The following is a 22,694-nucleotide window of genomic DNA, read 5'->3' as shown; positions in this document are numbered from 1 at the left end:
AATCTCCTTTAGGTGGCTATTCCAAGGGCAGTATCCATGTAATAATAAGCAATATATTTCCTCTCTACATCTCCCCTGAAGCTGAGTCACTTCAGAATCTCTTCCAAAAATCTGTCCATGATATTTGACATGCAAAAAAAAATGGTATTGTTTCTTTTCAGGCTTGTATACAGCATAAACAGAATATTGTGAGAAGATGCTTGTCATAGACTGTTTTATATTTACAAATGACAAGATCAACAAATAATTTTCTTGTCAACACCTAATCCCTGAAACTAAATTGCATCACAACAGTGTGCCATTCAGAACTGGGAAACAAGCAGGAGCATTTGGAAATACATCAGGAAGCAGCTCCCCTTTCCCTGAAGATAATTCTATCTTTAAAGCAAATTAAGGTACTTCCCTGGCGGTCCAGTGGTTGGGACTCGGCGCTTCCAATGCAAGGGGTGCTGGTTCAATCCCTGGTCGGGGAACTAGGATCCCACATGCCACATGGCACAGACAAAAGATTAAAAAAAATAACTGCAAATTAAATCATTTTGAAAATTCATACAGTGACATGTAGGTCAAGGTTAAATGAATAGTAGTGTGAGGAGAAAATTAATGTGCTCCATAGAGAGAGGCAAAGTTGGGTGAAGTCAAAATACTGACAAGAAACCTCTATCCATAATCAAGCCAAAGAGTATGAAAGCGCTCTCCTGACATATGAGTTCTGAGCATATTAAACGACTAAATTAAAACTCCTGAAGTCTCAAGATCCCTTGAGATAATAACTGTGGTGTTGTATAAGAAACATTTCCGTAATGGCACTGAACAAATAAATTCTTCTATAATTTAGCATTCATGGATAAGATGTGAATCACTATTTACATGTATGATTACAAAGAAAGAAACAAAATTATTCACAGAATTATTATTGAAGAAGTGAAGATGAAATCAATCTCAATGCATTTCAGAACACATTTCAGAAATGAGTGGTTAATTTTTTTGAAATGATGAATTTGAGATAACCATGATAATATTCTACATGCATGGTGGGTCATGTCACGTCTTTCTGTGCAGAATAACCTGTTGTGTTTCTATGTCTAACAAAGTGATAATGTAGTATGATATTTTTCAAGACGTATAAATAATTAATTTAGTATTCAATGATTTGAAAAAAATTCCTCTTGATTATTTCTATTTGATTGTTCATAAAGGAGTTTATCATGTATGCCACAAGATTTTCACACATGTATGGTGACTGGTAGTTTCATTAGGAAAATTATTTTTATACAAATAAAGGTTCTTTATAATTGTACACATACCATATTGCCTATGGTACTAAATATAGCAGATTGAACATTTGAAGCATAAGGTCATAGACTTACAGTCATTAGTTTAAAAAAAGATAATTTTAAGTACTTTATAAAATAAGTGTTAAGTTGGTATTGAGAACTGGGAAGTTTCCCTTGGAAAATGTGTTTCAGCTAATAATCATGGTGATAATCTTTAAAATGACATGATCACATACCTAAGGGACTGCCATTCCCTACTTTTCTCAGTTCCACATTTTTACCCATATCAACTCTAATTTCACAGTAATCTCTTTGGCACAGTAACCCCAAATATTTAAGATTTTTTGCATAAATAAAACTCATAATCTCAAATCTTGCTTTTCTTATACAGAATAGCTACCAGCCCAAATGCCCAAGGTAAGTAGCCAATGAGAATCCCACAGCGAAGGTAACAAAAGCAAATCCCACAATGCCAGGCACTTTGCTAGATAGTGAGGATAAAAGGTAAAAAAGAAATAAATGGTCTTCCCTCAGAGGGTCATAGTCAAGTGAGAATCAAATGAATAATCAAAGTGCACTAATCAAGCTATGCTAGAGGGAAGGACAAGATACTAAGGGAGCCACATGGAAGGGGACATAATTCAATTTAGGGTATAGTAAAGAATTTCAGGGAAAAGTTCCTGAAGGAAATGATGCCTAAATATATTGAGTTTCTTCACTGATGTCCTATGTCCTAGAATCCTACAGCAAGTGCCCTGTTCCTTATCTTAAGTATGGTCCTCTGTTCACTGTAAACACATTTTCTAAATATTTCATACCTAAGACATATTACTCAGTATGAGTGGATAACTCTTCAGAAATTAGCCACATCAATTCCATTTCAATTGCCCTGGAGGGTTTTCACCCAGAAGTTCCTGCTTACCTAGATTCTCTTATAATCTACATTCTCCAATAAGATAGTTACTAGACACATGTGGTTATTTCATTTTAAATCTAATTGATTTACATTTTAAATAATTAACTAAGTACAATGAAATGAAATTAAAAATTCAGCTCCTCAATTGCAGTAGCTAAATTTCAAGTGCTCAGTAGTCAGTAGTGCTGTTTCAAGTGCTCAGTAGTGGTTTACCATATCGGACAATGCAGAAAATATGTCCATCATCACAGAAAAGTTTACTGGACAGCTCTGCTTTAGGAAGCACCTTTCTTCCCTCATGCTTGCTTTTCATGGGTTGGTCCTTCTGCTCAATCCCAAATTATTTTATTGAAACAATATGCTAATAAAATGTTCCTGATTCTAACTCTGGTACTTATTTGATTCTCCCCTCAGGCACCTTGTCTTCATGGTTTCAAGAATGAAATGTCAAGATTCTAAGAGTTAGAGCAGAATCAGTCACTATGTGATTAATCAGTTAGGTGTCACTGGGTATTGCTGGGCACAGGGTCACAGTCTGGGTGCTGCAACCACGTTAAAATGCCAGGATGCTGTCACACCCTTGACCAGTATGTAGGAGCACAGAAGATCCAGCAGTGCTCTTTACAGTGCCCTGATTGCTTACTTCTCACTGCTTCCTCAAATACTCAGGAGACATTGCTCACATCTCTAAAGGTCTTACAAAAAATACATCTTGACTTTATTGAAAATATGGCATGTTAAGAGATAACTTATACTTCATTTGTACCTGTTAAATCCAATTTGAACACCCTCTTGTCCTTGCAGATTATGGTAGGGGAAGGAATTCTCTACTGTTGCCTGTCCAAAAGAAGGAATGGAATTGGCCTGGAGCCCAATATTAATGCCGGAGGCTGCAACTTCAACTCTTTCCTTAGAAGAGCCGTCAGATTCGTTGGTGGGTGTGGGAAACCACAAAGAAAGGAAATGTTTTCCAAATAGAAATGTTATATTTAATGACAGATATTAAGTCCTTAAATCTATAATTTAGATGTATAATGTCAAATACATGATGAATTTTACATTATTAAAAAAAATCCCATTAAAACACCCAAATTTGAGTTTTGTATCTAAAATGTGTTATTTACAGTTATAACCTGTTTGAGAGCCAACATGCCATGCATTTCAGTATATTTTTGTCTTAGCTCTGGTAGAAGCACGAATTTACTTTAAAATAGTTCCTGGATCTGTGTTCATTTTTTAAAATGGAGAATAAATGTCAGCAGGCCAGTATGAATGGATAACCCTTCGGAAACTACTTTAGCCACATCAGTGATTCCGTTTCAATTGTCCTGGAGTGTTTTCATCGAGAAGTTACTGCCCATGAAAATGTCACCATAGAGTACGGCATCAAGGCTATTTTTTCCTTGGTTATATCGTCTAACTTTACCTCCTATTATTTGAGACCTACAGGAAATCAGTGGGCCTGCATCAGAATCAAGCCAGATCTAAGCCTTCATCTCTTCTGAATAGCATGTGACTATCTTAATATTGTTTGAGTCACAGACCTTTTTTTTTTTAACTGAGTTGAAAAGTCAAGCCAAAGTACATCACCCCAATGTAAAAGCTTTAATTGATTCCCCGTAAATCAGTAAAAAGTTATTTCTACCTTTAATGTCTCAGCTGAAAGGAACAGGTAGCTTCATTTAATACCTAGTAGATAATTAAATACAATCACCTCTCCCGCTAGAGGAAAACATCTGGTCTAAATCATGCCCTAGACTCTGCCCCACTATGAAAGGCACATCTTTGCCACACAAGGACTGTACAGCAAGAATAATCCCCTTACCAGGGTCATGAACTAAGACAAAGAAGTAAAACTTCAGGACATATAGCTGATCTCAGGAAAAGTTTTCCTACTGTAACAAAATGCTGTGGCAAAGGGGCACATAACCTCCCTGAAAAGCCTCATGATGGTGAGGATGGGACATCCTTTCCTAGAGAAGCGTGCCCCAGAGTCAGCAACGCCCACCCCCTGGGGGGCCTAGAGATTCTCATTCTCCAAAGGTAAAAATGAGTGTGTTTCCTCACTTATCCATACTCCTCTCCAAGATCTTGCATGCTGCTAGGAATTAGAATGTATAAATAAAAGTCCAGTGTCATGAATCCGGGTGAGTGGGTGGAGAAATAATTGGGAGAGTGGTTTTTAGGTGACAATAAGCCGAGAAGGAAAATGCAAAAAGAGGTAACATACAGGCCAACCATCTTGGTCTAGAGGAATCCACTGAGGAGTTACCCAGGTGCCTGTCACAGTGATTTCTATGAGCAAATCATAGATCAGAATCCAGGCTATCAAGTCAGAGTGACTCCAGGGGGTCTAGACAACGTAGAGGGAGAAGGTGAGTTCAGATCATGTGTAGTGAGCAGAGCTAGATTCCCAAAGATAAAGCCAGGCAAGGGACTTGAAGCAGGAATGGAGTTCGAGTGTCCAAGCCTGCATCAGGGTTTGTGAGTTTATGGTTTCATACTGGGCCCAGGAGATAAAAGAAAGATAGAATTTCAACCGGGATATTTAAGAATATCATCTCCGAATTCCAAACATGAAGGAAGCCTCCCTACAGCTCTGTACTTGTATGATTATAGTTTCCATGACAAGGTTGGCCTGCCCTTTCCTCTGTTTTAATTAGAATTCCTGGTATGATGAACATTTTTGGCAACGGTGGCTGCAGATAGGGACTACTGGGGAGAGAGAGCCCTGGAAGCTCAAACGTGCTAAGCAATTTACAACGATTTTGAATTTTGCTTCATTCCCCGTATTTAATTCTTCTCAAATCACACAGTTGTCACCTTAACATTTTCCAAGTTTCTGTCAAGTGATCTATGGTTCATGATATTAAGAATTGGCCCAATTGAACCCAACTGACAAAAATACCTCAAATGACTACTTTGGAAATACTCATTGCCCTTATTTTGGATTTCAGTATCTGTTTGAAAGTTTAGGCATTTTCTTTACTATCTTCCTGAAATGAACTCAGAGAAGATGATCACAACAGATGTGAAGATTGTCATGTTAATGTGTAATAAGCATGGCTGATGATGGCACATCAGCATTAAGCACTAGCTTGGTAACAGTTTCTTTCCTTTTGCTTATAGGTGTTCATGTGTTTGGACTCTGCTCTACAGCTCTCATCACAGATATCATCCAGCTGTCCACAGGCTACCAGGCACCATACTTTCTGACTGTGTGCAAGCCAAACTATACCTCTCTGAATGTGTCTTGCAAAGAGAATTCCTACATTGTAGAAGATATTTGCTCAGGATCTGATCTTACAGTTATCAACAGCGGCAGGTTAGAAACAGAGATCATGAAAATTTCCATGTCAGTGTTTTCATTGTTCATTAATAGCTTGGAGTATCATCGCAGGCATACATTTTCAATCATAATGATTTTGGTTTTATTTTTCTCTTCAATTCAGTGATCTCTTTAGGGATAATACCATAGAAACCCACTAGTGGTTCATTCTGAATCCTTCTGTCTGTCTCCAAATTTCAGCCTCACATTCATGCCACTCATCTTCATATCACCAAACCCCAATCATGTTCTGTGACTTACCCTGTACTACTTATGGTTTTAGGTTATCACAATTGGTTTATTTTAGATATTTATAGTTAGTCATGGCTTAGAGTCAGTATGTGTCATGTAGTGACTTAAGTGGAAGGCTAAAATATCTATGATATTTCCAGCTTCATTATATATTTTATTAAAAAAAAGAAATCATATGAATTTTCCTTTTGGTAGTGTTTTAAAAGAAATAGCATCTAGGATTGCATATGTCTTCTTTGAGTAAACTCAGAAAATCTGTACAGCTTCTGACCTTGCATTTCAGAAAATAAAAACTGAAAAACCCAAGAAACTACCAAGACATTAAATTGTTTTCAATCAATAAAGTAAAAAAAAAAAAAAAAACTTATATGGAAAGAGAAGTCCAAAAGAAATAAATTACAGAAGGATGAAGGGCAACAAAAAAAGATATAAGAATTGTATTTTTCACTAACTGAGTTCCCAAAGATTGAGTCAAAAATAAGTTAAGTACACTTGAAGAATCAGAGACTTATATTATGTAATTATATACATTCACGTTCTTACGATCCATTCAATTCAATAATTTTGAACCTACATTTAAGACCTATGCTCTCTATTCTTTCTCAATTCTTTTACATTTTCTTGTCTGTGTTGAATGGTAGTCCTTTTTATTGAGTACCAAATAATTAGGAGGACATTAATAAAACGGCATTTTATTTTTTCCATTTTTTATCCATTAAAAGAAATCTCTATTCTCCATCTGTCTGTCCTTTACAGTGTCTCTCTCACTATCCTCTGTTCTACCTCTCCCACTTTGCTTCTTATTTCACTAAATAATATACTCTGTGATTCTGGAGATAATGATTATTTCAAAGTGGGATAGATAGAGAAACATTTTGTTAAAATTAGACTTTTTCGATGCTCTCTAGAGTGTAAAAAAACACATCTAGACCCGCCGCTGTGAGAAAATAATTTTGTCTTTTAAATTTGTATGTAAATGAAACCATATATTTAAGAGCATAGAAAAAGTTTAAAAGCTTTAAAATCTTAGGTTTTATAAACCTTTAAGCTGACATAATTATAATACCAATAAACAATTATAATGCTTTCCATTCCATTTCTACTTTCAACCATCATTCCAATGGTATAAAGAAGAGATCCCTAACAAAGCTAACACTTTACATTGGAAAGTGCATCACTACTCTACTTTAATAGTAATGGTGATTAGCAGTGTTTATTTTATCACTCAGATCTTTCTCCAGAAAACTAAACAGAAATTAAAGTTATTGCTTATTATCTTGAGGCTTTTAAGTTGAACACTGTAACCACCCAGTGTTCTTGAGATGATTGTTAGCAGTATTTCAGAAACAGAAGGCATAATTTGACTCTTTTCCTTTGGCAGAAAATCATTCCCTTCACAACATGCGACCCTTGCTGCCTTTGCAGCTGTGTACATTTCGGTAAGTAACTGGGTCTTTTTTGTCAAACTGCGTCCTAGAGAAAATCAGAGAAATGAGTGTTGTCTCCAATGACTAATTAGATTATATAGCTGTGTAATAGCAGAACAGTAAACTTTAGCACAGCAGTCCTTCAATACAATGGCATCAGAAATAGAAACTGGATGCTACTATAAAGAGTAAGATAATTTTTTGACACAGTCACAATGTTTATTTAGCCTCATACCTCTTTAATGTAATATTATACTTCACGGGAGGATATTGTAAACTACATGAATGTTATAAATTCTAAAATTGAAAGAATTGTGTTAAGTACACACACACACACACACACACACACACACCACACATTTTTGTTTCAGTTTTTATGTAACAGTGAGTTCTAAGTCAGTGTTGATAAATGCTATACAATGAATTGTCACCATATCTGATTAATAGTCCACTAGATCTTACGTGAAAAAAATGGATTGAAATTACGTGACAAATAACATGGAGACTAACCAGTTATCTGGATAATTCTGCGGCTTCAATTTTTTTTCCAGACTTTTGTGTAATTATATGAGAGATCTGTTATTTATTTGATGAATTTTGTCATGTATTTCCTTTTTTTCAGGTATAGAATATAGCCATAGCAGGGGGAAAGGAACAGTAAAATTGATGTCACGTGTATCAGACTTTTGAGTTTACCTTTTTATTTGATTATAATTGAATAGTAAAATGACCTTTCTTACATACTTAACCCAGTTCTTTCATTTTAAAGATGTACTTCAATTCCACACTAACGGATTCCTCTAAGCTTCTGAAACCTCTCTTGGTCTTCACCTTTATCATCTGTGGAATCATCTGTGGGCTAACACGGATAACTCAGTATAAGAACCACCCAGTTGATGTCTATTGTGGCTTTTTAATAGGAGGAGGAATTGCTCTATACTTGGTAAATAATTTATTACTATTCAATAAAGCACAGTTTAAAATGGAAAACATGCAGAAAATTTGTTTTGCACTGTAATGATTTACTTGCAATATAGTTTATATCTATGAGAAAACCTCTGACTGCATCTCCATTCTAAGCCAAAACATATATCCCACTTTCAGTAAAATAATTTACTAAACTCTTACCATGGGCCAGAAACTGTGATTTTAGAAAGATTATTGCATTTTACCCTTACCCCTCCCACCAAAAACAAAAGTCAGGGGCTACTATTATTAGTATAATTTTATAGATAAGGAAAGTAAGGTAAGTGAAAGTTTAATGGAAAATTATATACTTTGCCCAACAGCACAAATGTAGCATCTGGATATAACTATGATCCAACTAATATTGAATTCTTTAGCAGTACTCTATTTTCAAGCCCGATCTTCCTTCAAGAATATCCTCAACATAAGGAAACTGAGATTGTCCACTTCATTCATTCATTCATGCATTCATTCATTCATTTTACATTTATTCAATATCTGATCCGTGCCAGGTACTATACTGAGCGTTGGAACACTAATAAATAAGGTACATCTTTTATGAGTTTCAGTGCAAAGATTAATAAAAGTATAAATGATTACAACATGTTAAATGATGTATTAGGGTATGAACAAAGAGCTCTGAGGATAGCAAACTGCCCAAGGAAGTTAGGGAAGTCTTTATAGAAGTGATACGGTTTTTAAAAAATGAGAGTTTCTTAGGGTAAAGAAAGGAGGGCATCCAAGCTGAAGAAACTGCATATGCAAAAAGATGGACATGTGAATGAGCAAGTCTAAGTGGAGGGTGAGGGAACAGAAGGAATGAGAGATAATGGCCAGGTTTCTAGCTTGAAAGACTGGCAGATGGTGACTTCATTAGCTGACCTGGTAAATGATAGAGGAAGCAAATTGGTGGAGAGAAAGGAGGTGGACAAACTCAATTTAAGGATCAACAGGCAGTTGAATAGTTGGGTCTGGAGCTTAAAGTAGCAATGAGTGGTGGAGAATAGATTTGGGAATCATGGACATTATCGGTGGAAGTACCATTATAGTTATGGCGGTATATAAAATTGCCAGGTCCTAAGAACAAAAGGAGCCAGGGAAGCACCAATATGCAAGCCGCCTGCAGAAGAAAAAAGGCAATAATGAAAGAAACTAAGAGGATCTACAGAGAAATAAAAATTAACTGTCTATTAGAACCATTCTAAATCTTGTGGTCTTGGTGTACTTGTGAAAGGCATTATGAGAAAATGCTTACAAAAAATAGTAAATGTACTGAAGTGAGCACTGATTTTTTTTTTCATTTTTATATACTAGCATAGTCAAATCTCATACTGCCTCATAAACTTTCTTCGGTGGAGGAGAAAGCCATCAAATGAAAGTTAGTGTGTCAGGAATTGTGCATAAGCCTGTGTTGCCCACAGGAGTATTCATTGGCAACGGGTGTTACAGAGTATGACTGAGAACTGTTTCTCTCCAGTTCATGTATTGCTTTTGTAAATTTTCATGGTTTCCTGGAGTCCCAAGGGTTTGGGCTTGAATCTCAATTCTCCTGCTATTTGGCCAAGTTTTCTTCACCTATAAAATGAGGATAATAACTATCTGCCTCATATCATAAGAAGGATTAAACAGCTATATTTATTAAGCCCAGTGCTGGGCTTTGAATTTTGAACAATATAAGCAGAGGTTACGTACAGTCTAGTGGAGGATGGTCCTAGACTTAATGAATTTAAATACAATCATTTTTAAACTAATTTTTATTGGAGTATAGTTGCTTTACAATGTTGTGTTAGTTTCTTGCTGTACAGCAAAGTGAATCAGTCATATATATACATATATCCACTCTTTTTTAGATTTTTTCCCATTTAGGTCATCACAGAGTACTGAGTAGGGTTCCCTGTGCTATACAGTAATTATTAATGGAACATTAGGGAGGGACTGTTCATCCTGGAAACTCTGGCAGTGTGAGCGTAGATAGGTATTATTTAGAAGAAGATTTTAAACAGGAATTAAAGTACTTGGAGAGGCAGAAGCTTGACTTTATTCCATTCCTGTTTACATTCTGCCCTGAAACTGTAAATTTATCAGTTCTAAGCCAATGCTGTTGTTCATTTTTAGGCACTCTATAAAATGTCAAATCCGTGAAATTCCTTGCATTTGATTTGAAAAGCAGACAGTGGCTACCTTCTATTGAAATTAGCTTGCAAATAGGTATTTGCTGCTGGCTCTTATCTCTAAACTAAACATCTCAAAAACTAAAAATCCAGCAGGAATTAGAGCATCTATGTGTCAAAAGCCTAAAATTTCTGAAGCTGAACTTTAGCCTTTTTTCAGATTTTTATCCCCCAGATCTGAAACAAACAAAAAATCGACGACCTGAGTATGAAGACAAGATTAAATAAAGTTTGGTTCAAATTTACTGTAATAGTACTGAGTTGATCAAATATTGCTTTCAAAATTTAAGACCAGGTTTAAATCAGGAAAGAACATGAATGCCCCAATCTAGTGACAGTTTCTGCCCTCTCTTCCAAGAACATTCTGGAAAATGTTGAACAGAGGGCTGTGCTCCATGTGAGTTGTGAAAATATGTGTCTCTGGCCCCACTACAAAATCTGATATCATGTTTTATGAATGATTCATTGTTCTGTATTTCCACATCTGTTCTGCTTTCCATCATGAGGTATGACTGAAAATGGTAGACAAAATAAATCAGTTAAGCCATTTGAGGAGTCACTCAACAAGCGGTTCATAAATCCAGAAAAATGAATTCCTTTGAAAAGGGGAAGAATGCCCTGATTTCTCTCATTGACTGACTTCTCTTCTCAAAACAGAGGACAAGATTGTCAAAAACATCCCAGTGGGATGGAGAAAGGAGAGAAAATCCAATTAATAATAAAAAGTAATGGGGCTTCCCTGGTGGCGCAGTGGTTGAGAGTCTGCCTGCCGATGCAGGGGACACGGGTTCGTGCCCCGGTCCGGGAAGATCCCACATGCCGCGGAGCGGCTGGGCCCGTGAGCCATGGCCGCTGAGCCTGCACGTCCGGAGCCTGTGCTCCTCAACGGGAGAGGCCACAACAGTGAGAGGCCCATGTACCGCAAAAAAAAAAAAAAAAAAAGTAATGGACTCCATAGTTCTGAACAGTTAGTTCAGTGATTTATGATATAACTTACAAACTATTTCCTGAGTAATTGTACCTTTAGGTTTTGGTTATTTGTATTAGTCAATGGTTTATAGAGAACACACACTTATTTATGTGCCTCAGTACATCCTCCAAGGCAAACTCCCAGTAACCATGTCTTCTAATGCATGATATTTATTGTTTCTTCCAACATTAGGGTCTGTATGCTGTGGGGAATTTTCTGCCTAGCGAAGAGAGTATGTTTCAGCACAGAGAAGCCCTCAGGTCTCTGACAGACCTCAATCAAGACCCCAGCCGAGTTTTATCTGCTAAAAATGGTAGCAGTAGTGACGGAATTGCTCACACAGAAGGCATCCTCAACCGAAACCATAGAGATGCTAGCTCATTGACAAACCTCAAAAGGGCAAATGCTGATGTAGAAATCATCACTCCACGGAGCCCCATGGGGAAGGAAAACATGGTTACCTTCAGCAATACCTTGCCTAGAGCCAACACCCCATCCGTGGAAGACCCTGTGAGAAGAAACGCCACCATTCATGCCTCCATGGATTCTGCTAGATCCAAGCAGCTCCTCACCCAGTGGAAGAATAAGAATGAAAGTCGTAAGTTGTCCCTGCAGGTTATGGAGACCGAGCCTGGACAGTCACCACCGAGATCCATTGAAATGAGGTCAAGCTCGGAGCCGTCGAGGGTGGGGGTCAATGGAGACCACCATGGTCCCGGCAATCAGTACCTCAAGATCCAGCCTGGCACCGTCCCCGGGTGTAACAACAGTATGCCTGGGGGACCAAGAGTGTCCATTCAGTCCCGCCCCGGGTCCTCACAGTTAGTGCACATCCCTGAGGAGACGCAGGAAAACATAAGCACCTCCCCCAAAAGCAGCTCCGCTCGGGCCAAGTGGCTGAAAGCTGCGGAGAAGACCGTGGCCTGTAATAGAAGCAACAGCCAGCCTCGAATCATGCAAGTCATAGCCATGTCCAAGCAGCAGGGCGTCCTCCAAAGCAGCCCCAAGAACACCGAAGGCAGTACGGTCTCCTGCACTGGCTCCATCCGCTACAAAACCTTGACAGACCACGAACCCAGTGGGATCGTGAGGGTTGAGGCTCACCCGGAGAACAACAGGCCCGTCATACAGATCCCGTCCACCGAAGGCGAAGGCAGTGGCTCCTGGAAATGGAAAGCCCCTGAAAAGGGCAACCTTCGCCAAACTTATGAACTCAACGATCTCAACAGGGACTCCGAAAGCTGTGAGTCCCTGAAAGACAGTTATGGTTCTGGAGATCGAAAGAGAAGCAACATTGATAACCACGAGCATCACCACCATGGAATCACCACCATCCGCGTCACCCCAGTAGAGGGCAGCGAAATTGGTTCAGAGACCCTGTCCATTTCTTCTTCCCGCGACTCCACCCTGCGGAGAAAGGGCAACATCATCTTAATTCCTGAAAGAAGCAGCAGCCCCGAAAACACTAGGAATATCTTCTACAAAGGAACCTCCCCAACACGGGCATATAAGGATTGAGGGATGGCCATTCAATCATTTGGGCCACCCCCAAAAGACCACGTGTAGATTCTACCAGTGCTCTGTTCCAGCGAATCAAGAACCTTCTCACCAAACTAGATTATACACCATCAGCCCGGAACTCAGTGACTCTTGAGAACTACTCTACCCAAGCTTGTAGACTTCACATCAAGGGGAGGGAAAAGCACAATGCAAGAACCTAACTAATGTGATAATGTGAAGACTCTTCTTAAGACCTACCTTCAAACTCAAATGGTTTGCAGAGGGTAGTATCAAAAGAAAGTGGTTTCCTTCAATGTATACTATTGTACTTCCTGAATGTGCCAACTTTAGGGATCTTTCTTTATAATTAGCTGTGGGAATCCAGAACACATATTTTCCCTATAGCAGAGGCCATGCAGTATTATATATTCATTTTGCAGAATCTGCACCGAGAGCTCAATACGGGTGGTGCTGATCATTATAGTACGTATACCATGTAAACTCTCAAATTCTATTTAGCTGTGAAATAGTGATGTGCAACTCCTTGTCAAAGAAATGCTACTGTATTAAGAAGATGTTGGCTTCTTTGTGTTAGAATAGGACACCCTGCGGCTTCTCTGTAGTGGCTCTGTCACAGTCAAAAAAAACCGAAAAGGTTTTGTGCATTTCTTCAAAATTATGCTTTCTTCAACAACAAAAATTGATAGGGATATTTTCAGTGAAAGAGAATACTTTTCTGCATAGCTTTTTGCTGCTTACTTTTTATTTAAATATAGTTACTGCTAATGAAAAATCTGTTTTTAGTGAGTAAATTTGAATAATTTAAAAAATACTGTTTTAGAGAGTCTTTTGAAATTGTGATCATATTTTGCATTTTATGCCTTCTCCTTTATCGATTTAAATTTTTTATGTTATAGATACGTTGTTCTATTTTTAAAGCAAAAATAACAGTTGACATTCTTTGAGCAAAATATACTGCTGTGAATTTATAAAGAAGGAATATGAACCAAAACTCGACATTGCGGGTTACATTGACAGCAGTGTTGGTCATGTCTAACTTTAGATGTTTCCAGCCAACTGGCTTAAGTTGCTATCTTAAGTAATCCAAAAATTTCGTTTGTTCCAGATTATTAACTTTTTTTTATATCCTAATAACCAGTAAATTAGAGCCACAGTAGTTGGGTTTTACTGTCTTCTCTAAAGTATTTTTGTTAATTGGATACCAACAGGGAGAATCTGAAAAAGATGTAAATTGTTAAGAAGAAAATCACAGTATACGTTAAGAATGTATTTCTTCAAAATATCTAGATAGGCACAGTTTTTGTGCTCAACATGCAAATGACAGTTTTTGCTACCTATCCTGAATGAAGCCTTCAACTTAAATCAAACAAAACCAATATTATCAATAAGAAGATAAAAACAAAACATTTTGAAGTGTTTTCCAAGTTAAAATTTTATTTTAAGTATGAAGAAATATTTGGTTCCTGTAATTTAGTATTAAACCTTTTTTTTTTTTTTTTTTTTGCGGAATGTGGGCCTCTCACTGTTGTGGACTCTCCCGTTGCGGAGCACAGGCTCCGGACGTGCAGGCTCAACGGCCATGGCTCACGGGCCCAGCCGCTCTGCGGCATGTGGGATCTTCCCGGACCGGGGCATGAACCCGTGTCCCTTGCATCGGCAGGCGGACTCTCAACCACTGCGCCACCAGAGAAGCCCATAGTATTAAACTTTTTACACTATTTCTGAAGAATTCTAATGTGCATTTGATGATTGCCAAGGGGACAAAAGGTAACAACAATGCTGGTTGATCTGATCTCAGTTTAATTTTCAGTGAGAACAGAAGTAGTTGTTTAGAGATGAGTAGTACCACATTCTTATCAACTTCTACCGGAAAAGGGCAGAGATTTGTAGAGTAACCAACCTCCTAAAGCATTAGGGATTTAGCTGAAACCAGCAGAATTGAAAACTCTGGCAATAAAATACAGGTTCAACTATACCCCTTCTGGCAATTTCCATCTCAGAGAGGGGAGTGAGAGTACAATGTTGTCTTCCCCATTTCTTAACCACTACCACCACCATTATGACACTCCTACTGGCTTTTGCCAATTTATAGAGAGGAAGGGGGACTGGTTTTAGTGCTCTGAAGGAAAAAAAAAAGCTGCAGCATTTCAGGTGCAGTATGATATTTCCTAATCTTTCCTATTTCTTAACAGAAGATTTTAAAGTACTTCTCTAGTCATCGAAGTTTTTTTTTTCTTTACATAAATATTGATATATTCGTTTTCTACTCAAAGTGCCAAAGGCTACAGTTTTTAATGACTTAAATTGTACCACACTGTTAAGGAAATATAATGATAGTCACTAGAACTCAGACCTCTGCATGTATATTTGATAACACATCTTTTGTATAAAAAAATTACAAAAAAAATTGTTTACATTCCACTGGTACCTTAATTTAAAATAAATGAGACTAACAGGTGTTATCTCTTCTTAGTGTTCTATTTATCTTATTTGCTAATGAGAGCACTTCTTCCTTTGTTAGGCTGTGCTTTATTGATAAAATCAAGTACTGAATAAAGAGAGTTAATTATCTTTTTAAAGTAAATAAAATTATGAAAATATATATGATATATATATATATATAAAGTATTGTGTTTAATAAAATGTTATGCAATGTTTTCCAAACTGATAAAGTTTTAAAGTGCTATAATGTATTTTGTTAAGTACAGATCAGAGCTATTGTGTGAGTATATTGTGCTAACATCATAGAAATAAAGATTAGATTTCTTCATCAAAATTGGAGCATTTTGATCTTTTACTTCAGATGGAGTATGAATGGATAATAACTTGACTTATAGGAAAACAGCTGAAGAAATAAGAGTGACTCAGACTGATTATATTCATAATTATTTAGAAGAAAGAGTATTGTACTAAGAAGGAAAAGCTTCTCAAACTATGATATAATGTTTCCTTATCTTTTAGAATTTTGATTTTATGCTCATAAAGAAGCTCTTTTAGATTTTTTAGACATAGGTTTTTCATATATCAATGTTATAGAGTATTGAAAAAGAAAATATGAAAAAGTCAGGGTCAATTGTTCTCAATCCATTTTTTACTAAGAGTAGTTGATGTGCATTATTACCCTCTGAGTCAGCTTCTCTTAAAAAGAATGCTTTATTATTAATTCCAGGATTGTTTTCCAAGCCATTAACACCTGTTATATGAGTTATACTGCTAATACTTTGTCCACCTCCCTAGAAGGTATTAACACACAAGTTTTTAGACCACAGCCAGGACTTATGATTTAATCAAATTATCCTTAAGTGGCTGGTTCACTAAAACATGAAGTTACAGTTGTCCAGTGATGCCACCAAGTTCTTGCAAGTGCCAACAGCAACCAAATTCATGCATACCATGCAACTACACCATGATAGCCACCCGGCCAAGAGCCATTGTAAGATGCTACTGATTATAGAAAACATACTTGTTTTAGAAACATTAACATGTGAAAAATTGATGTGTACCTTATAACGGCTGAAATATAATATTAAGCCTCTCTGGGTTTTGAATTTTTCATCTCTGGAAAGGGGACATTCAGCTATATTATCTTTTCTAAAGGATATCCTAATGTTCTTTCTATGTATTACTATTATGTATTTTATCCAGAGAGCAAAAACTGACAAGAAAATAGGAAATAACTTGCTGGTCTAAAATGACTAACAAGTATTATCATCTTTGACCACAAAGTTTATATAAGCAAGCCAATGGGGTTGCTAAAAGCCTACATCAACCATTTTACTACATAATATATCAAAATAGGTGATTTATATACAGGTACCCCTGATCCTAGTACCTTTCTCATGATGTATCAGGTGAGTGGATTCTGGGTTATATACATAAGAAACTATCATTAGAGCAATATCTTTTCTGCCTTTTACAGGTCAAGTCTTTACTTGATATATATGGGTCATTTCATATTGCAGTTCAAATGGAATACGGAAATTTATGAATGATTCAGAGAGTAATTTAGTTAAAATAATTGAAGGAAACCAGAAGGAATTGAAATGGCTTAATCTAAAAGGAAAATGTGGCCTGGAAAATGGGTAATGGTCTGTTGTGACTGGATATTTCATTTCCCCTGCTTATTAAATATGTCTCCGGTCTTTATTCTGTAGAAAGCTTCTAAAACACTCTAGGGTCAAATGCTGCAGGTTGAAGGAAGTATAGATTTCAGTAATAGTATGTGATATTATAGGTAAGACCCAATTATAGGAAATTCCCAGTGACCATGCTTCCTAATTGCAAAAAAAAAAAATGTCTAGATGAGTCCTCTGATACAGAAATGACTTCCATTTCACTGACCATACAATGGTCAATGAAAGTCCCTTATTGCTAGTGTTTGTGCACTATTGTCAATGATAAAGAGGGGCAAACTGAACAAAACTATAGTTCTGCCACCAATTCTATTTAACAAACTTGTTGAGTGCCCATTTTATCTCCTTTATTCCCCCTACCTTAAGATTCTCAGCCATTACCTATGAGAAAAATCCATCTAAACTCTAATGTTAGCTTTTAAAAATAGTACAATTGACAAGTAGGTGAATAAGTTTGAAGAAAAAAATATGAAAATTGTATTAATATAAAATCTCCCTCTTAATCACCTCCATACACTTTGTACCCGGCTACTACCTTATAGAAAACAAGCTAGATATTCTCTATAGTAGGAACTTCCCCCCTACCCTCCATTGTGTGGTTTGTACCTTCTAGCATGTGATAGCCTTCTGAGAAAAGATATGAAGATATGTCATCTTTGAGTATTAGGAAAACTAATTCACTCCACCCCCAGCCCAATCTTTCCTATTCTGTGTCTAAATTAAACAATCACAGATATTTCTGGAAGTATAAAAAGAGGTATTAAAAAAATAAACTCAAAATGAGTCAAGGACCTAAATGTAAAATGTAGAAATATAAAATTTTTAGTGAAAAACACAGGAGAAAATCTGTAGGATATAGAACAAAGACTAGCTGCTAGTCCTTGGTTGGATACAGTGTCTGCAAATGTTTTTTTCCAGTCTGTAGTTTATCTGTTCAACCTTTTAACAGGGTCTTCGAAAGAGCAAAGTTTTAAAATTTTGATGAGGTCCAATTTATCTTTTCCCTTTATGTGCTGTTTTTTGAAAGTCAAGTCTAGAATACATTAAAAAAAATCCTCAAAACTCAACAGTAAAAAATCAGTAACACAGTAAACAGTAAAGACTAAAAGAGAAAAACAGTAAAAATAAAAAAATGGGCAAAGGCATGAACAGACATTTCAAAAAGGATATGCAGATAGTAAATAAGCACACAAATAGATGTTCAACATTATTAGCCATTTGAGAAATACAAATTAAAGTCATAATGAGATATTACTACATACTTATAAGAATGACTAAAATTAAAAAAATAATGATAATACCAAATGTTAACAAGAATGTGGAGAAACTGCATCACTTACACATTCCTGGTGGGAATGTAAAATGGTATAACCACTCTGGAAAATAGTTTGGCAATTTCTTAAAAAAAAAAAAAAAAAACTAAAGATACACTTACATTACCCAGGAATTGCACTCTTGGGCATTTATCCCACAGAAATAAAAATTTATGTCCATAAGAAAAATGGTACCTATGTATTCATCTCAGTTTTATTAATAATAGCCAAAAACTGGAAATAATCTAGATGTCCTTCCTTGGGTGAATGGTTAAATAAACTGTTATACAACCATACCATGGACCACTACTCAGCAATAAAAAGAAATGAACTATTGATACACACAACTTGAATGAATTTCCAGGGAATTATGCTGAATGAAAAAGCCAAAAGATTACACCCTGTATGATTCCATTCCATATAATACAGATATGAGCAGCCAGTAGTTGGAGAAGTAGCTTTTCCCTCTGTAACTCATGGCTTCCAAAGTTTCTCTAGTTGTCATGATTTCCCAGCAGGATTGGCGGTGGGAAGGAGGGAGTCAAGGATAAGCAGCTTTCTCTTTAAGAAGATGACACTGAAGTTGTATCTGTCATGTATAATCTACCCAATTGGAGCAAACTAGATCATCTTGCTGCAAAAATGTCTGGAAGATGTAGTTAGTCTCTAGCTGAAAGGCCTTATTACCAGCTAAAAGTCTGTGTCTTCTCTAACTAGATGGAAAAGGATGAGAATGGCTCCTAGATGAGAATGATCAGTCTCTGTCATACAGCTTCAAGACTTTTCACAGTACAACCTACAGACCTTTATAGGCCACTACTTCTCCATACAAACCTATTGGTGCAACAGGCTTCACTTCTTCATTTGTGTGTGTGTTTGCCTGTGTGCATATGGTTTATTTTTAACTCTCCTTCCAGAGAGTCTTTGCACTGCTTTTTAAATCTCTTTTGCCCTTCAAGACTAAATCTCAATCTTCCCTTATACAACTTTAGAGCTAGAAGGGACTTGAGATATCACTCATCCTTTTAGGTATAATCACTATAATTATCTATGTTTTACACATGAGAAAAGTAAAACACATGAGAAGTGATATACTCAAAGTCACACTACTGGTAGAGGTCAGGAGGGCACTGAGAGAGGGAAACAACTATCTTCTGTTCATTTTGTAATCCCTAACATTTAGCACATCACCTGCCACATAGGTTAGACAATAAACATTTGAAATGAATGAATGAATGAAACATTATGACACCAGAGTTGGTACATTTTTCAAAAAGGCTAAGCTATCTCTCCCTTTTGAGAATATTTATAGATCTGTGTTTTGCATGGTCAATGTTTTCACAATTATATAGTTTGTACAATTAATCACCTTAATTAACAAGGCATTGAATATTTACTACACACTAAATTGTAAGCTCTTTATAAGTAGCACCTAACACAATAGGTGATCAATAAATATAAGAATAATTGAATGAATACAGTATGTTCTACCTACTATGTGTAAAAAAATTATGAAAATAAGTAAATAGAATATATTATACAAAGGAAAATATATGAGGGTGTTTGGAAGAGAAAAAATGGTTGTCCATTTAATTGTTCCCTGAAGTCCCATAGTTCTCAGAAATCCCTTCACGACTTTGAAGCCAAATTTATCTGTATTTTTCTCTTTTTTCTTATTTGAAGCATCTTTTAAAAATGTTGACATGTTGTTAAGCCAGATTTCTTGGAACAAGCTGTCTCCTCACAATAGATATGATTTTGCAAAAGTTGTTTGTTCAAACGTTCCCACCTCCACAGTAATCTCCGTAGAGGCAAGTGCCAATAAAGAATACTTACTCTATCATTAAAAGAAAAAAGGTAGAAAGCCCTCTTTGTAGTCAGCATTCAAGGTATTTTTCAAATTCAAAATTAGATATTAGAGTCCAGGGACTAGAGTATCAATAATTTATTTAGATCTGGCATGTCCACTGGTCTCGTATTGTCACCCAATCTGCCACTAGGATATCACAATTATTTTCAGAATTATGGAGTAGTGAAAGAGTCTTTGGGGTCAGGCTGACAAGTATTCAAATTCCAGCTCTACCTACTGTGTGCCGCCATTTTCTTTTCTGTATAAGGATAATAATTTAGCATTGTTACGGAGATTAAATGAATAAATATAGGCAAAGCATTTAAAACACTGTGTGGCAGTATATTAGTTCTTAATCTTGGGCATTATTTTTTGACTTCTTTATCTCTAGTCCTCATCTCTCCCTAGAACTCTAGAACCAAATATACAACTGCCTACTTGATTGATATCTCTACTTAAATATCTATAATTATCTCAGATTTAACATTCTCAAAATACATTTTCTGATTTATATTCCCAAATTTATTTCTCCATCTTAATAAGAGCAAACTATCCTCCCCCACTACTATGGCTAAAGAAAAAAATATATATCTAAACTATGACTTAATCCATTCTTTTCCCTTACCATTCATCATGGTACTGCCACGAGTGGTGAAGAGGAAACACATTTTAGAAGTGGAGAGCACTGAGTACAGTCCTGGCTCAATCACTCAACAATTCTGTGACCTTGAGCAACTCTTCCACCCTTCCTGGGAACTCTGCATTTATTATTTTTTAAATTATAAATTTATTTTAAAATGCTTTGTTGTGAGAATTAAGATTATAAATGTGTACACCAACCGTCATTTTTGTCATCCTTTTTAAGAGTCATGTCCTAGTATTTTTAGGAAATAAAGGCTGATCGTTATCTCAGATCATGTCTTGAGTTTTCCATCCCCCAGTTGCTGCTCAGCCTGCTGTGCTGTTACGTTCTTACTTCTCTTCTTGTCACCACCAAGGACGATTAGACATGGTGGCTTAATACAATACTGTTCTTTTCACTTAGGTTTAATGGGAGGAAGAATGAGGAAAGGCAAAATTCTTGTTACTGCTCCATTCTTTTGTTCTCCACACTACTATACATGTGAGTCTATACTGATGTAACCAAGTAATCATAGGGAATTATCAATATAAACATAGGAGGAAAAAATATTAACAATTTGTGCTAAAAATTAATTTCCTATAATTAAAGAAAAAAAATCTAGGAAGTTAAACTCTTCACAAAGTTCCATGATTGATTGCCTCAGTTTCTCACTCTGCCTCAATTTCTTTATTATTGAAACACCTTTTCTTTTTTCTAATCTCCTTTAGCAAATCTCTCATTTCCTACCGACAGGGGCCAGTTTCAGCCTATTCCATCTATCTTTTCTTAAGTTCTGTCTAAGTGTTAGAATGAGGTCCTAGGAAGAGAGGTTCTGGGAACAGTGTGGCAAGGACTTTGCCTAAGTTCCACCAAGAAATTTAAATTTGGACCCTTTGAGAATCAGAATGAGTTGCACATAGGACAATTGATTCTTTCACCAGTTAACTATTGAATCAATCTCTCTCTTTCTCTCTCTATGTGTCTCTCTATGTGTCTCTTTATAAAGTGAGTATTTCTGTTATCCTTCCTTTCTTTCCTAAGCACCGCTATCTGTTTTCATTCTCTTATGTTTTCTTATGACTCTTTGAGTTTTTATATCTCTTCTCAGAGAATTGTTTATTTCTTGATATTCAAGAACAAGTGTTCATTAATCTTTATGACAATCTTTTCCTTGGTTTAGTCTTCACTAATCTTCAGTTTATCATGTTTCTTTCTGTCCTCCTGGATATCTAGTCCCCCTCTAAAAAACAAAAAACAAAAACAAAAAAACCCTAAACCTTTACATGCGTCCCAGGCCGGTCCCTTTCTGATTAAGCCTCAAGTTAAAATCAGTTTTCTTCGGGAAACTACCCTTTGTTGAAAGACTGTGCAGAGACATCTTTACTGCCCTGTTATCTTAAGCAAATATTCCAGGATTTTAAAAAATTAAACTATTTTTTTACAGAAGTTTTAGTTTCACAGCAATATTGGGCAAAAGTACAGGGATATTACACATACTCCCTGCCCCCCCACATATGCATAGCCTCTCTATTATCAATGACCCCCCAGTAGAGCAGTACAGTTGTTACGATAGATGAGCTTACACTGGCGCATCATTATCACACAGAGTCCATAGTGTACATTAGGGTTCACTCTTGGTGATGTATGTCCATGGGTTTACACAATGTATAATGTATAATGACATGTATCCACCATTATAGAAGGGTACTCCGCCTATTCATCCTGCTCTCCCCCTTCCCCAACTCCTGGAAACCACGGATCTTTTCTTGATTTGGTTTGGTTTTGTATTTTTCTTTGCCATATAATTGACTTATAACATTATATTAGTTTCAAGTGTACAATATAATGATTTGATATTTGTATATATTGTGAAATGATCACCCACTGATCTTTTAACTGTCTCCATAGTTTCACCTTTTCCAGAATATCATATAATTCGAATCATACCA

General features: G+C 36.4%; 1 protein-coding gene and 1 long non-coding RNA gene across 3 annotated transcripts in view; one reads left to right on the top strand and one right to left on the bottom strand.

Moving 5' to 3' along the window:
• The window catches only part of PLPPR4 (phospholipid phosphatase related 4), a 39,194-nt gene extending 23,590 nt beyond the window's left edge, over window positions 1-15,604 (top strand). For both annotated transcript variants that reach the window (XM_004263068.3, XM_033433486.2), the window contains 5 exons: window positions 2,998-3,127; window positions 5,323-5,518; window positions 7,155-7,212; window positions 7,970-8,143; window positions 11,500-15,604. In XM_004263068.3, the coding sequence (XP_004263116.1) occupies window positions 2,998-3,127; window positions 5,323-5,518; window positions 7,155-7,212; window positions 7,970-8,143; window positions 11,500-12,825 (1,884 nt within the window). In that variant the 3' untranslated portion in view covers window positions 12,826-15,604. The remainder of the gene's footprint in view (window positions 1-2,997; window positions 3,128-5,322; window positions 5,519-7,154; window positions 7,213-7,969; window positions 8,144-11,499) is intronic.
• Window positions 1-22,694, bottom strand: part of LOC117202455 (uncharacterized) — a 134,676-nt gene that overhangs the window by 20,750 nt on the left and 91,232 nt on the right. The gene's annotated exons all lie outside the window — the stretch shown is intronic.

The sequence above is a fragment of the Orcinus orca genome, chromosome 1, assembly GCF_937001465.1.
Source record: "Orcinus orca chromosome 1, mOrcOrc1.1, whole genome shotgun sequence".
Classification (NCBI taxonomy): Eukaryota; Metazoa; Chordata; class Mammalia; order Artiodactyla; family Delphinidae; genus Orcinus; species Orcinus orca.
The sequence above is the reverse complement of the archived record's forward strand: the minus strand, read 5'-3'. Positions and strand labels throughout refer to the sequence as shown.